The sequence below is a fragment of the Scomber japonicus genome, chromosome 17, assembly GCF_027409825.1.
Source record: "Scomber japonicus isolate fScoJap1 chromosome 17, fScoJap1.pri, whole genome shotgun sequence".
In the NCBI taxonomy this organism is placed as follows: domain Eukaryota; kingdom Metazoa; phylum Chordata; class Actinopteri; order Scombriformes; family Scombridae; genus Scomber; species Scomber japonicus.
In genome coordinates this window covers 18,663,836-18,678,140 of record NC_070594.1, presented here as the reverse complement: position 1 = coordinate 18,678,140, position 14,305 = coordinate 18,663,836, and the positions used below count along the sequence as shown (strand labels likewise).

Genomic DNA, 14,305 nt, shown 5'->3' with positions numbered 1-14,305 from the left:
TATCCATCTTATCAATCCTTCTGCATCGTAAACAATGACTGGAAACAGCAAACTTAAGGCTCTCCCTGTTTGAAGTTCATTTGGAGCTTGAGCTGTAGCATGAAGAAAACATGATTGCTGTGCAAGCGCATTTTATCAAACTGAACGTCAAGGGCAACATATTTAAAACAATGGTTTCAAACAAGGATTTCAACACCACCAATGTGTATATGCATTTGTTGGCAATTCAATTACAGGAGTGCAATGTTTTTCATAGCTGACGGCAGACTGCTGAATCCCCTCAAGCCAGTAAAAGCACATCTATTACCTCATGCAAAAAACTAAATCTAATGTAAACATTAGAGCCTTGCATTAGCCCTTAGCAGATCATTTTTTGGTTTCTGAAATAGAAATGGCTGAATTAAAAACAGATGTGTTTCAAATGTATTGTATCTCCAGTTTCATCAGTTTTGCATGTTCTGACATTATCTGAACTTTTGACAATTTCTTCATGTGTGTATTTTCTTCATGGGTTTTATTTTCAGTAAGACTCTTTCAGTTTTTCCTTACTAAAGTTTTAGCTGAGGAAAGTTTGAGCTAAGGAATGTGATTCATATATTTCTTTCAGTGTCCCATCACTGTGTATGTATGTGCGTGTGGATATGTATTTGCATCCACATACACATTTTTGTGTCACTGTCGATTCTTTTATCATCAGTGTCACCTCGCTGTCACCCCTTCAGCAGCATATCTACTGTCTAGCACCTGCAGCTGTACTAAGTGCCATCTGTCTCTATGCCATGCAGGCGGAAACACACACACACACACACACACACACACACCCACACCCACACACACACTGATAACAAAATACTAATTCTATAATTGGGTGCTAATGACTGTTTGAGGTATGTGAAGATTTAAAAAGGATTCACATTTGGCAGCCGTTCATCCAGCTGTCATTCTTTCCATAAGTCGGCCTGTGGACTTTGCTGATAGGGTAATGGGTGTTATGAATGTATGGTGAGAAACACTCTGTTGACATATCTTTTCTTTGTAGAGCAATGCCTCACATTATACATTTCAGTCTCTTGTTTGACCATGAGTGTACAGAATGTATGTTTGTAAATGAATGTCATTGATTCAACTGAAACTTATTTCTTCTAAATCTACTCCATTAATCTCAGGTGATTTCATGAACTGACAAAGATCCCTGCAGCTTTATGATTGGCAAAGGAACTGTGAACATGCTGTCAGCTGATTTTGTGTTATGTTTCCTCTTCCTCAGACCAAAGAGCGAGGCTCCACCAGAGTACACGCTCTGAACAACGTCAACAAAGTACTGCAAGTCCTACATCAAAATAATGTAAGTGCTTGCTGTTTTTTGGTGCTGTTGTCACATCAGTTGAAGTTTTGTGGATGCTTTTAGCCGTATCACACAAACCAATTCTTATTAACCAGGTTCCATGAAGGCCACGCAGCTGTTGATTGCTCTGATTAATCAGCCAGACAGAGGGAACTAAAATAAACACTATAATTAGCTGTTAGTTGTTGTAGTAAAACGTGTAGACTTGATATATTGCCAGCACAGGTTTTACCAGCTTGGTTCATACTTGTAGCACTTCCTGTTAATACAAAGGTAGACGTGTTCTCCTTTGGCTTTTCTTCTGAATGTGCCGTTCTGTCTGCAATGTCTTCTTTATCTGTCTTTGTCCGTCTGCCCCTATAACTCTTTCACTCCCTCGTCCTGCCTCCTCTCTGTGTTAAATGCCTTCAGCTCAGCAGTGGGCTCTGGACTTTGCATGGAACTCCTGCAAGAGCCAGAGACTGTCAGCTTGCAGATGAGGCCAGAGTTCCCATGAGCCTGTAAAGTCTGCTGACTGAGGGAAACAAAATAAAGCCTTAAGATTTCTTTGAAAATAAATATTGTAAAAATACTTGACTTTTCTACTTTAAAGTATTAAAACCACATTAATCACTGAAATGTGCTTGACTTTGCCGTCATGTATTAGTCATGAGACAACACATCTCTGCTGTCCACACTTATCACGAGTATAATGTTGTATCTAGAGAGGAGCAATGGCCTCAGCATTGGAAAATCTGATCTGTTTTGGTCTCCTACTTCGTTGGCTTAGGTTGTTGAAAAGCACTCAAGTGGCTCCCGTGTGAGATGCGTGAAACTTTTCCACTGTCAACTTGCAACGTGCATGACAATCACCATTGTGTCCCTGTGCAATCATACAGACCCAGACCCATTTGCATTCGTAGAGTTTATGTTGCTGCAAACGGAAGAGGTCAGAGATTTCAACATGCACACAAACGGAGAAGTATAATGTTGTACATGAGCGTCTGTGTGCAAGAGACCAAGAAAAGTAATGCCGTAGCAGGACAGGCCTAATTGGGACTAGTGATAGGTCACAGGTCAGCTCTGCGGTAGAGAAAGAGGTCACTTTTTAGTTTGACCAGACACTTGACCTCTTGTTCCACTCTGTGCCTTGATCCTCTTCAAAATATTTACATGTAATCATTCCACGCTTGGCCTTACCTCCGATCATACGTGTTGGTCAAGCCTCACAGGCAGCAGTGGATGGTCGTAATTAGGATTGTATAATTCAGTGTGTGGTAAATGCATGGTTCAAAAGTGCTCAGCTGTATCAGTGTGGATACTCATTTAGATTTGACAAGTAATTATTTACTCAGCGACATATGAAAGCGCAAATGTTGCTATGTGAGCAGAGTTGTTACTTTAAGGGTGCTAAGTGTTTTACATTTTTGCAAGCTTCATTTTGAAAGATTATTATAATTACTGCAAACAAATGAGATTTTCACAGAGAAGGTTTTGCGTTGTGTGCAGCGAGGTTGAATTTGCAATTAAATGAGTCTAATGTGTCTGCCCGCCTCTTTCAGGTTGATCTAGTAAACATAGGTGGGACAGACATTGTGGATGGGAACCGCAAACTGACCTTGGGCCTCATCTGGAGTATTATCCTCCACTGGCAGGTGAGCACACATACATGCTGTTCCCTTCTATCCTCTCAGATGCCGTATGTACACACACAAACCCTCATTAATGTTTGCTCTCGCTCTGAACTCAGTGTTAACTAATATTCCAGAGGGATCAAAAATTAAGATGACGGAAAAAACGCATTGATGTGCACAAATGCGTGCATGCATGTCATCATGCTTATCATCCAAGGGTTTGTGAGATTGGCCTGCTGAAATATAAAGCAACTATCCATATAATGATCACAATATATTTCTCATTAATCTTTCTTTGTTATTAGTTTACCTTAATGTCACTCCTGTCACTGTATGTACAATGAATGGATTTATGTGTTTATGTTGTGAATCCGAGACATTATTGTAAGAAACCTGTGATTACTTAGTAGATTAGCACAGAATGAGTGGATATTTCTAAGCAATTACGATCACTTTCTCTATCAACAATGCACAAGCAGAGTTATCGGAATAAAGCGGCCAACAAAAAGTTCCCGTGTGATATCCCAGGGAACAAATGGAATCAAAGTGTGCTCATTTGCATATTTTAGCATGTTGCATAATGTTTATTCATCTTTATTTATATGCATCTTTTTTTTCTCTTTTAACTATGTGCTTGTAGGTGAAAGACATTATGAAGGATGTCATGTCCAACCTTCAACAGACCAACAGTGAGAAGATTTTACTCAGTTGGGTACGCCAGTGCACCCGCTCATACCCAGAAGTCAATGTGCTGAACTTCACCACCAGCTGGGCCGACGGCCTGGCTCTCAATGGCATTCTACACCACTTCAGGTGAGGAGAACATAGACCCTGAAGGGCACTGGAGCAGGAAACGTGGTCATGGCAACAGACTTTACATGACCTGTTAAAACCCACAAAAGGCTGAGGAGCCTACATTCATGCTTTTGTGTTTCTGTGTATTTTGCTTGAAATGGACTCCAAATTTTCCATAGTTCAAAACCTACATTACAGACATTACATGTTTGACTTGTGGCCCTTGAATCCAAATGTAAATCATATGGAGCACAGGCCAAGACCTTCAAATGCTGTCAAGAATCCAAGGCCTGTAATTTAGAAAGGGAAGATGTGTAGGATCCTATCACTGAAATATTAAGAAACATTTCCTGCATGTGGTCATGTGTGAATTGGAGCAGGGATTTATATTCAGGGAAATTCTCTACTGCCAATTTCCAACTCCAAGATAGTAACATTTCAGGCTATGTCGTGAATTAAAGCAGTAACATTGCAAGGACAATTACGTAAAGGAATTCGTCTGTCTGATGAAAGACGTGGCGCGCGCGAACCAATCACAAGACTCCGCTGACATATTTGAATCTGTGACTTGTTGCCTTTCAAGTGCCTTCATGGGTTATTTGTCTCATAAATTTGTTAACTATTAAAAACATCAGACGCATATTTACATCAGATGAAAACTGCTTCTCACTCTCCAGTTTCCTGACAGTAATAAGAGACATCTTCCGCCATGTTCATGTACATTCAGCCTTGCTCCATTTTTTTCCTTCTGTGTAGCTGCAATCACTAGCGGTATCTGAAAGGTTATCCCAGTAATTTACCGGGAACTATGTGTGAAAGAAGCTTATGTGAGCGTGTGTGTGCGTGTGTGAGTAAAAGAGAGCGAGGATACCCAGGCTGTGTTTAGTGGCAGAAGGTCAGGTTGACAGGTCAGCGCCTGCCGGGTGTGTATACACTGCTTGACTTGCTCTATTTACGCCTGCCATGTCACTGTTTGCACACACACGGTGAGCGAAGCATCAGGGGTGTTTCCCCCCTCTCTGTAACCCCTTGTCCTTAGCAGTGACACACACACACATTGAACTGTGAGCTGTGAGAAAGGCCAGTGTTGGTTTAGACCTGGGCTAGGGTTTAGGTGGATCACTGAACACACACATTCCACACCCAACTGGCCTCAACAAAGGAAGAGTCATTTCTGTTGGCAAGGCGCATATATAAGTAAATATTTATGAATTTGTTCCGGCATGACGGATTTGTTAATATGATGTAATGTATCTGTTCATAAACTTCATGGTGTGAACAAAACAGAGGTGTATGAATGACTGAAGCTGCGGGCTAAAACAAATGATGAATGAGACGAATTCACCTGGATGAAAGAAAACATGTCATTCTTTTGTTGTGTTTCAGATTCATCATTTCACTCTTACCAGTTGAGAAATACATACAACAAAGTAGAAGAAACGTGCTCATTTTTTTTTATGACTGATCTGACATTGATTTGACATGATCCTAGAACCTTTTTAATGTTACTGTGTACATGTTTCTTCTCTCAATGCTGCTGTTGTGTGTCTTCAGGCCAAACGCATTCAACTGGGATCAGGTGGTCAGACTGAGCCCTGCGGAAAGACTGGACCACGCCTTCACTGTAGCCAAAGACCAGCTGGCTATTGAGAGGCTACTGGATCCTGAAGGTATTACTTGTTGCAAAAGAAAAAAAGCACCTCTCAATTACCTTTTTTAGTTGCCCCCAAAAAATATCACTGGGATGTGGAATGACGTACATTTTTAGGATCCAAAATTCCCACATAATAAAACACAGTCTGAGTACACGAAGCCCGCCTTCATGTTCTGCCAGTGCTTGCATAAACTCACTGAAGAGCAAATACCTTGGTGTTGTCTTTGGCTCATGATTTGTAAGAAGCTGTGTTTGTACAGAATGTTTTGGTAGTCCATGTTGCACCTGTAGATTCTCGGTGTGCTGTCTATATTCAGACGCCTCTTGTTATGTCATGACAGAGGGGCAGTCACACCTGACCTGTGTTAAAGCAATTTTTAATCACTACAACCTGCCTCATCTTGCCTCTTTCCCTCCCCTCTCACCTTCCTTCCCGTCTCATCTCCTCCTGTCGCCCTTAACTGCTACCTCACTCCATCTGCCATGCTGCTTTTCTCCTCATGTCATTTTCACCTCATTATCCCCCACTCTCTCTCTTTCTACCTCATGCTTTTCATGCTTAAATTGTATCCATTTTATCCACTGTCTTAAAGATGTGGCGGTGCAGTTACCGGATAAGAAGTCCATTATCATGTACGTGACATCGCTGTTCGCTGTGCTGCCAAAGGACGTGAGCATGGAGGCTATCAGAGAAGTGGAGACCCTGCCACGCAAATACAAAGTGGAGGCTGAGGACTCAGGTCCAGGCCTCAGTGCTCAGGTAAAATGTCTAACACATTGTGTTACAGTTGTTCATTCGTGCTGTATGATACAAGATGGTATGAAAGTTTTTGATTTTAGGACAAGGTGGATTGGACGTATGGGTTTACTGAATAATGTCATGACCACACAAAGGATGCCTACTGGAATCCATGATGACATCTGTTTCATTTTACAGAATCCAAGGTGCTCTTTTATGTGGAAAATCCACAGCTGGTACACAGCAATGTGGGCTGAAGCCCAGATACCCAAATGTAGTTCACTGTTGGGTATATTTTTTGCACAGTTTGAATCATGAAGGATGCACTTTCTTTACATTTGTTTTGGGAAAGTTTAGTATTCAACAGTCGTACTTTTCACTGTAAAACTTTAAGCATATGAACAAGTAGCAGGAAACAAAAGGCAGTATGTTAGCATTAATCTAATTTTATTAGGACAGTATGCACACAGGAAGAGTATGAAAGATAGGTCAAGTAGTTTGTGTCTTCTACTAGTTAAAGATACAGTATTGTAGTATTTGTTAATCATCAGCCTATTCTGAATCTGCAGAGGAGACGAACTTTAAGCCTCAGCCTGTTTTAGCCTACTTGCTACATTTTAACAGAAAACCATGAGTCTCCTGCACAGGGATCTAAATGATATGAGAGGCTCTGAATTCGCTGGATTCTCTTGGACATTCGCTATGCTGATGATGCTAGCTACTATAATTAGCTGTTTCAGCTGGGCTAATCAGACCAGCATGATTTAGCGATTTAGTGATATGGCAGTCAATACATGACTTATTGCCTCAGCTTTTCTTTCTGGATTGGACATGTGCCAGTTATAAACAAACAATTAGTTTTAAGTTGACTAAGAAGACTGTAACTATTTGGTTTAAAGGGCAAACTGCACTCAAAGAAGCCTGGCCAATGTCCAATACCAAGTGGTTTGTGATAAATATACCACAATACTGTTACACCTCTATTAAAGCCAGCGTAATAACCCCATTAATCCCCATGGTTCAGTTATTTCAGTAGTGACACAGTGCTTCACATCAGCAGATATATCTCAGCCAGTGGCTGCCTGTCTGAATCCCTCTGTCTGTGCTGGTGTAAACAAGCCGTTATCTCTTTCTATGAATGGAAGGATTACAGTTCCGCTCCTTTTTAATAAATCTGCTGAAACGCTGGAGTCTAAAAATCTTTGAACTCATAAACACTTCAACCTTTGCTGCCATGTCGTGTCTCTGATAACATTCAGTTTAAAAGCCACAGACTCAGTTATGTGCAGGCATAAGGAATATTGTGAAGTATCTCATTGTGTGCGTTGCCAGAGAGAATGAGTCACTCCCACTCTGAAAAAGCCATCTCCTTCATTCTCTCCAGCGCCGCTCATGAAAAGCACAGCAGGCACAAGGCAAATAGGGAGCAGAGCCATGACTCACCCCTCTGACATTAGCCTACAGACCAAGCCACACGCTGCTGGAAACATACCGAAGTGCTGTAAAAGGATGGAAGGAAATGAGGGAATAAATTGGTGAGAATGGGAGTGTGTGCAGAGTTGACAGGGAAGGTTATTTGAGCATTAAAGATGTCCATGTCCTGGTGGGCGGGTAGCTTTAGTGTTTGAGTGACAAGAACATGCTGATACTTTTCCTTATTAGACATCAATGGGCATTTCAGTGTCTTATTTGTATACCGTGGCCTACCCTGCTGTTTGACTTGAGATTGCAATCTGTGTGCAGCTTTGCTTTATCCTGGTTTTATTCTTTTCATATATTCCATAATGGATTCATTTGATTAGAATTTTTGTATGCACCGTACTGGACTGTACTGTGAGTATTGGTTACATTTTTAGCCCTTCTCTGCCTGCTGTTCCTCTTTTCTTCCAATCACATACAGCTGGGGGGCAGCTCCTTTCAGAGGTTTTTCAGTCAGGAGTCAGAAAATCCCGAAACCACCTCTTAAGTTTTTATTGCCCATGGGCACATACTTCACACGCCTTGGAACGAGCGCTGGAAAAGTCTTTTTTAAATGCCGTTCTGATTGGTCCAACAAGGGGTTTACTTTCCTGGCATGCTTCCTCTCCCCATAGGAAGTGATGCGTAATACTGCTGGTAGTGAGACTGAGTGGAGAAAAAAAAGGCTCTTTGTTTTTTGATGACTGTGTTCAGTTCTTCTCTCTTTAGTTTTAGATTTGTAATATTGCTTTCATGATGACATTTAGGTGTTTTTAATGTTGATTTTTGCAATACGTTTGCAATATTGATGACTTCAGCTCGAGATCGAATTCAATTTTATAGCAGTACTTTCATTTCAGTTGGAATATCAGTGATGATGAGTGCACCAGTGTATGCATCGAAATGCATTACATGGTGCAGAATCACAACTGCAAAAGTGATGAATGCGGGGATTGAGTTGAGCAAATCATCTGGTGATAATAAAGTGTTCTGTTGAGCCAGACCACAGCTATTTTACAGCCATTCGAGTCAATAAATAGACCAAGGCTGCACTTTTCTCTCTCTCATTCTCCCTTGTCTTTCTCTCTCTCTCCCCATTGCTCTGCCTTTTTCCGCCTGCACTGGGCTAATATAAATAAGGGGGTACTGTATTTTTGTTACTTATTCCAAATTGTCCAAAAGGTCATCCAATATTTTCAGCAGGTGACCTTTTCCTGAGTTCTCTACACAGACTTTACCACTGTGTAATTCCAGACTGGAAAACAAAGGTCCATTTGATTTGTTACTGTACCAGACCCTACACACCCGTTAGCATTTCTGTCATATTTGACTTGGCATGGTTACTTATGCAGATTTTTATCTCCTTTTCATTTCAACTCCAACAGATTTTTCCCACATTTCCTGAAGAAAAGGGGAAAGGTGGAATGGCCTGTTAATACTGTTGTCAACAAAGGTCCAAACTCGTCCATATAGTGTATAACAACCTTGTATTTAAAGGAATTTATATTAAGATTTTGTTAAAAATGAAGCTGAATTGCTTGTTTTATAGTGATTGGATTTAGCAAAGCCTGGCTGGTTGTTAAGAAAAGATGTCAAAGGAAATGAGCATGACAAGACTACACTGAAAGATTATCTTTTCATGTGTACCTAGGGTATTATCGGCTATGAAGCATGAAATTTGATTCAGCCCCTTCTCTTTAAGTTTTCCAAGCTATTCCTCTTTTGCCTCATCTCCTTGGAGGCGGTACCATCCATCTTTCTGACTGTACAGCAAACTTAACCCAAACACACTATTGTATTTGAAACTTACTGCTATTCCTAGTATGAAGATTGACCTGCTCAGCATGCCAGGGGCACCTCCCAGCATCTAGTAATAGGCCCGCAGTTGTGTGTTTTTTTTTTTTCCCTAGCTGAGCAGGGCAGGTTGCTGTGCGTGCTCCAGAGCAGCCCAGACCCCTCCCAGATGTCTGGTTCTATTTTCAAACTTGCCAGCTGATGCGTCAGATGAAAATAAGAGTAAAGGACAAATGGAGGTTTTGGGCATGGCCGTGTTTAATAGACATGATTTTCCTCGGATTATTAACTGTTAAATTTTGTGTTTGAGGTTTAATGTGGCCATTTGAATGTGACATATCAGGGCAGTAAAGACTTCTACATAATAGTTACATTTTCTTATTTTTACTCCAGTTCAAAGACAGTAGATTTGACACTGTAATGATATTAAGAATCCTGCCCAATGCTGTCTGTCAAAGTTAGGCCCTGTGCAGCATCCATAGTAGTTTAATATTAGTAATAATGTACTACTGATGCAGTAATTATAATATCAGATGTAAACATGATGTCTATAATCTGGTCAACCTGTAGCTTCATCTCCTGCCTTATGTCTCTCAGAATGTACAGATGGACGAAGCAGGCAGCAGCCCTCAGCCTGAGACCCGTGGTACTCCAACAGAGATGGAGGGGGAGATGGAGGGTGGGATGTTGGAAGTGGACCTGGACAGCTACCAGACCACATTAGAGGAGGTACTGACCTGGCTGCTGTCTGCTGAGGATGCTCTGCAGATCCAGGACGAGGTGTCGGATGACGTGGAAGAAGTCAAAGATCAGTTCCACACACACGAGGTGAGAAACACAAAAGTTGGCTCATGGTATTCAGAGATGCAAGCATACATGCACATGTATACAGAGGGGTGTTATTTGTCTGTTTTTTAAGGTTGAATTTATGAGTTATCGCTGATGAGTCTTGAGATTTCCACCACTGTAAAAAGTACCAAAATGATATAAAATGAAATATATGGTACTACTCAAAGTTTGTAGATGAAAAGTCCATGACTGTTTCTATACTTATTATAGTTTAATTACTACTTTCCTAAATGATTTATATCCATTTGGAATGAGACTTTTCATCTCTGTGATGCAGTTTTACTCTACCAATGTTGTTATTTGTCAGACTTGCATACCAGTTTTCAGTCTAAGAACTGTCACTCCCCATTGTTGAGACTGAAGATAGTATCCAACAGATAAAGGCCTCCCACAACCAACAGTACATGCTCTGTACATGTTGGGAATGCCAGGAATTCTGCTAAGAACAGTGGCGCACAGCACCCCATGGTGCCCTGGCCCAGAGCTTACTTGCTTGTTTGAGAAGGCGTAGTTGCAGGGTTTGTGTCTGTGCATGTGTGTAAAGGGGCTTTGGCTGGATTCCCTTGGCTGAAATGTGAATATTTGTGAAGTCTAATGTCTGGAATCCAGGTCAAAGCAGAAAGCTGGTAGCAAGACTGAAAGCAACAAAATCCAAAGCCTCTTTAACAGCCAGGCTTTTCAAGAGGTCTAGAAAATCAATCCAGTTTGTTTCGGCCTGGTTGTTCCCAACTTACTCCAGCTTCTCCACCAAAGCCTCATCAAAACAATGTGCTCAGAGGTGCAGTCAAAAATGCTTACTCATCCAGAGAGCTCACTGAAAACAGACAATAACTCAAAAATCCATTGGCCTTCATATCGCTCACTACAAGAATCTGCTAACAGCAGCCCCTTTGAGCAGTTCAACAGAAAGCAAACGTCCTTCAAATTAGCTCTTGTATTCTTTCTTGAAGAACTCTTTCCTCTATTTTGCAATTGGTCTCAGTTGGCCCTTGACAGAAGCAGCCCTTCAGTATGTGCACACAGGCTCGTCTGACTGTTGCTACAGCAACACTTTTGAACACGAGGGCACAGAAGTGATGCCCAGTGCTTCTGCAGGGTGTTAAACCACTTAGAGGGTAGGGACTGCAACATATCCAGATGATAGTATGTGAGTGGAGCCTCAGATGATTGAAGAAATCTTAAGCTCCATGTTAGACTGTTATGGATCAGGATACTTGTGTTTACACATTGTCCCCCTTTACAGATTGTCTTCCTGTATGTTTGGATCCCTGTCTTATGTCCCAGGGCTGTTTTGTTTCAAGCACACTGCTTGCCAGAAAAGCCAACATTTGAAATTAAAACAGTTCCACTGTCAGAGACTTTCTGTCAACTTTTATCATAACTTTCCCCACCATCTCTGTACAGGCCTTTATGATGGAGCTGACGGCTCACCAAAGCAGCGTGGGTAATGTGCTTCAAGCAGGTAATCAACTGATTGCACAAGGCAACCTGACAGAAGAAGAAGAAGAAGAAATCAGGGAGCAGATGAGCCTGCTCAACTCCCGCTGGGAGAGCCTACGAGTGGCAAGCATGGACCGCCAAGCCAGGTAGACAGACACGCACACACACACACACACACACACACTTACTTTTGTGTATTTGCAAATGATAAATATTACATGTTGATCTGTGATGAAAACAGTCAAAATAGTCTCATATGACTTTTTTTTTTCTTTTTTCTTAAAACTCAAACATTTTTGTAGTTTTACAGTATAGTGTGCTGTGCCATCACGTTATCAATCAATCTCAATCAATCTTTATTTATATAGTGCCAAATCACAACAAAAGTCATCTCAAGGCACTTTACACATAGAGCAGGTCTAAACTGTACTCTTTAAGTGTAATTTAAAGAGACCCAACATTCCCGCATGAACAAGCACTTGGCGACAGTGGCGAGAAAAAACTCCTTTTAACGGGAAGAAACCTCAGGCAGAACCAAGCTCAAAGTGGGCGGTCATCTGCCTCAACCGGTTGGGGTAGAGAGGAGAGAGAGAAAGGATAGGAGAGAGAAGCACATATGAGCCAGTAGAAGTAATTTTTCTCTCAGTGTGTGTTGGCCGTAGATATTTATGGGTTTTCCGTGTAAAGAATGTGCAAGGCTGCAGGCTGTGTGAAGGTGACACCTGATAAGCCTGTCACCTTTCAAGGCCTAACAAGTCTGACGCTCAATCAGTGTTATCAAGGTTTATGATGCTTTAGACACACTCATACACACACATACACAGTTGTTAATAAATCGTATTCGTGATGTCCGCTTGAGCATTTGTTGACCCTGGTTTAAAGCACATGTGCTCGTGTGTGTCATAATTCCATGTCTGTGGAGTCTTGAACATTGTCACTCATTCCAGTGTTTGTGCTTCTGTGAGCACACACTACTAAACCAGCTTAACAGGCAGTCTCACCTTGAAGTTTATTAAACTGTTATCATCTGGTATCATATCCCTTCTTCCTCCAAATATCCACTTCCCTATCTCCCTCTCTCTTTATCTGTATCTCTTGTTATGTCTCTTACTTTCTCTCTGTCTCTCTCTCTCTCTCTCCAGGCTCCATGAAGTCCTAATGGATCTTCAGCAGCAGCAGTTACAGCAGCTTTCAGATTGGCTGACACAGACTGAAGAGCGAATAAGAAAAATAGAGATAGGGCCGGCTGCAGAAGACATGGAGATCTACAAGGAACGCATAGAACAACACAAAGTAAAAAACTATTTTCCCATTCAAACATTTTCTGTCGAAGTTATTATTTTGTATAAGGTTACAAGACTGGAAATATGGAAAATGATTATAGTCAGTGAATTTGATGCAATACGACATGTTTGTATGATTTTAGATGATGCTGCTCTTGTTCTCAGACTTTGTCCCACATTTGATGCTGTAGTTTTGCGACTGATGCACTTTCTCAGTGGTGTCATCATGAAGCTGAATTGCTTCTGTCAGCCAGCTCTGTTAATGGGTAATATGTGACCATCCTGAATTCACTACTTGGGTTTCTGCTCAGGAACTCCAGAACGACCTGGAGGCGGAGCAGGTGAAGGTCAACTCTTTAACACATATGGTGGTCGTGGTGGATGAGAACAGTGGTGAGAGCGCCACTGCTGCACTGGAGGAGCAACTACAAGTAAGTAGTCAACCTGAATGTGCCTCCCTGAGTACTTGTAATACATTACATTTGCCTTTTAAGCATAACTGCATAGATTACATGTAACATGTTGCTACAATATTTTTCCCCTAATGCTATCTAATGTGTGTATATATAATGTATATATACATGTTTTACTCAGTTTTTGTTGTCTTGATACATAAAGGCAGTGCCAAGGCTAAAGCTTACATGGATTATGAGGCTATGAATAGTGTCTTTATATGTATGAGCCTGTACCAGAGAATTGATTTGAATGCATGCATTTTTATTTTTATTTTTTAGATATACCGGTAATCATATTAGTTTATATTTAGACTTCTACAGATTTACAAGTTATATTTCAGAAAACATCCATGACTGTATTAATGATTGTCTTTATCCTACATTCAGTCTTTGGGTGAGCGCTGGGCGGCTGTGTGTCGCTGGACAGAAGAGAGGTGGCACAAGCTGCAGGAAGTCTTCATGGTGTGGCAACAGCTTCTATCCGACCAGGTAGGACATTCAACAGACTCTCTGCTATACACACAGACGCTTCTCATCTTCTTTGTAATTAAATGACCAATTATAGTTGAACCACTTGCAGTGCAACATCGCAACACTCTCCTCCTCCTTTGAGCTGTATTGTGGTAAAAATAGACTGCCACTGTCTTGAAAGACAGATCATTCAATCCTTTACTCCACGAAATAGAAGTCGTTTAACTGCAAAGTGAACCTATTAAATGAAATCCTTTTGTTTTCAGTATTGCAACTCTTAACCTCAAACACACTGTTGCTTGAGTTAAAAGTGTGTCTGCTTTTGAAATGAAGTATTGGTTGCTGAACCCAAAGTGATTTAAACATTTTTTTTAGTAGCTCCTGGACTCCTAGATTCTGCATGTAATGA

General features: G+C 41.1%; 1 protein-coding gene across 2 annotated transcripts in view; it reads left to right on the top strand.

Annotated features, from left to right (window-relative positions):
* The window catches only part of utrn (utrophin), a 178,977-nt gene that overhangs the window by 19,636 nt on the left and 145,036 nt on the right, over positions 1 to 14,305 (top strand). For both annotated transcript variants that reach the window (XM_053337172.1, XM_053337171.1), the window contains exons 5-14: positions 1,268 to 1,345; positions 2,887 to 2,979; positions 3,599 to 3,771; positions 5,308 to 5,423; positions 6,001 to 6,167; positions 9,996 to 10,226; positions 11,652 to 11,833; positions 12,830 to 12,980; positions 13,282 to 13,401; positions 13,813 to 13,914. In XM_053337172.1, the coding sequence (XP_053193147.1) occupies positions 1,268 to 1,345; positions 2,887 to 2,979; positions 3,599 to 3,771; positions 5,308 to 5,423; positions 6,001 to 6,167; positions 9,996 to 10,226; positions 11,652 to 11,833; positions 12,830 to 12,980; positions 13,282 to 13,401; positions 13,813 to 13,914 (1,413 nt within the window). The remainder of the gene's footprint in view (positions 1 to 1,267; positions 1,346 to 2,886; positions 2,980 to 3,598; positions 3,772 to 5,307; positions 5,424 to 6,000; positions 6,168 to 9,995; positions 10,227 to 11,651; positions 11,834 to 12,829; positions 12,981 to 13,281; positions 13,402 to 13,812; positions 13,915 to 14,305) is intronic.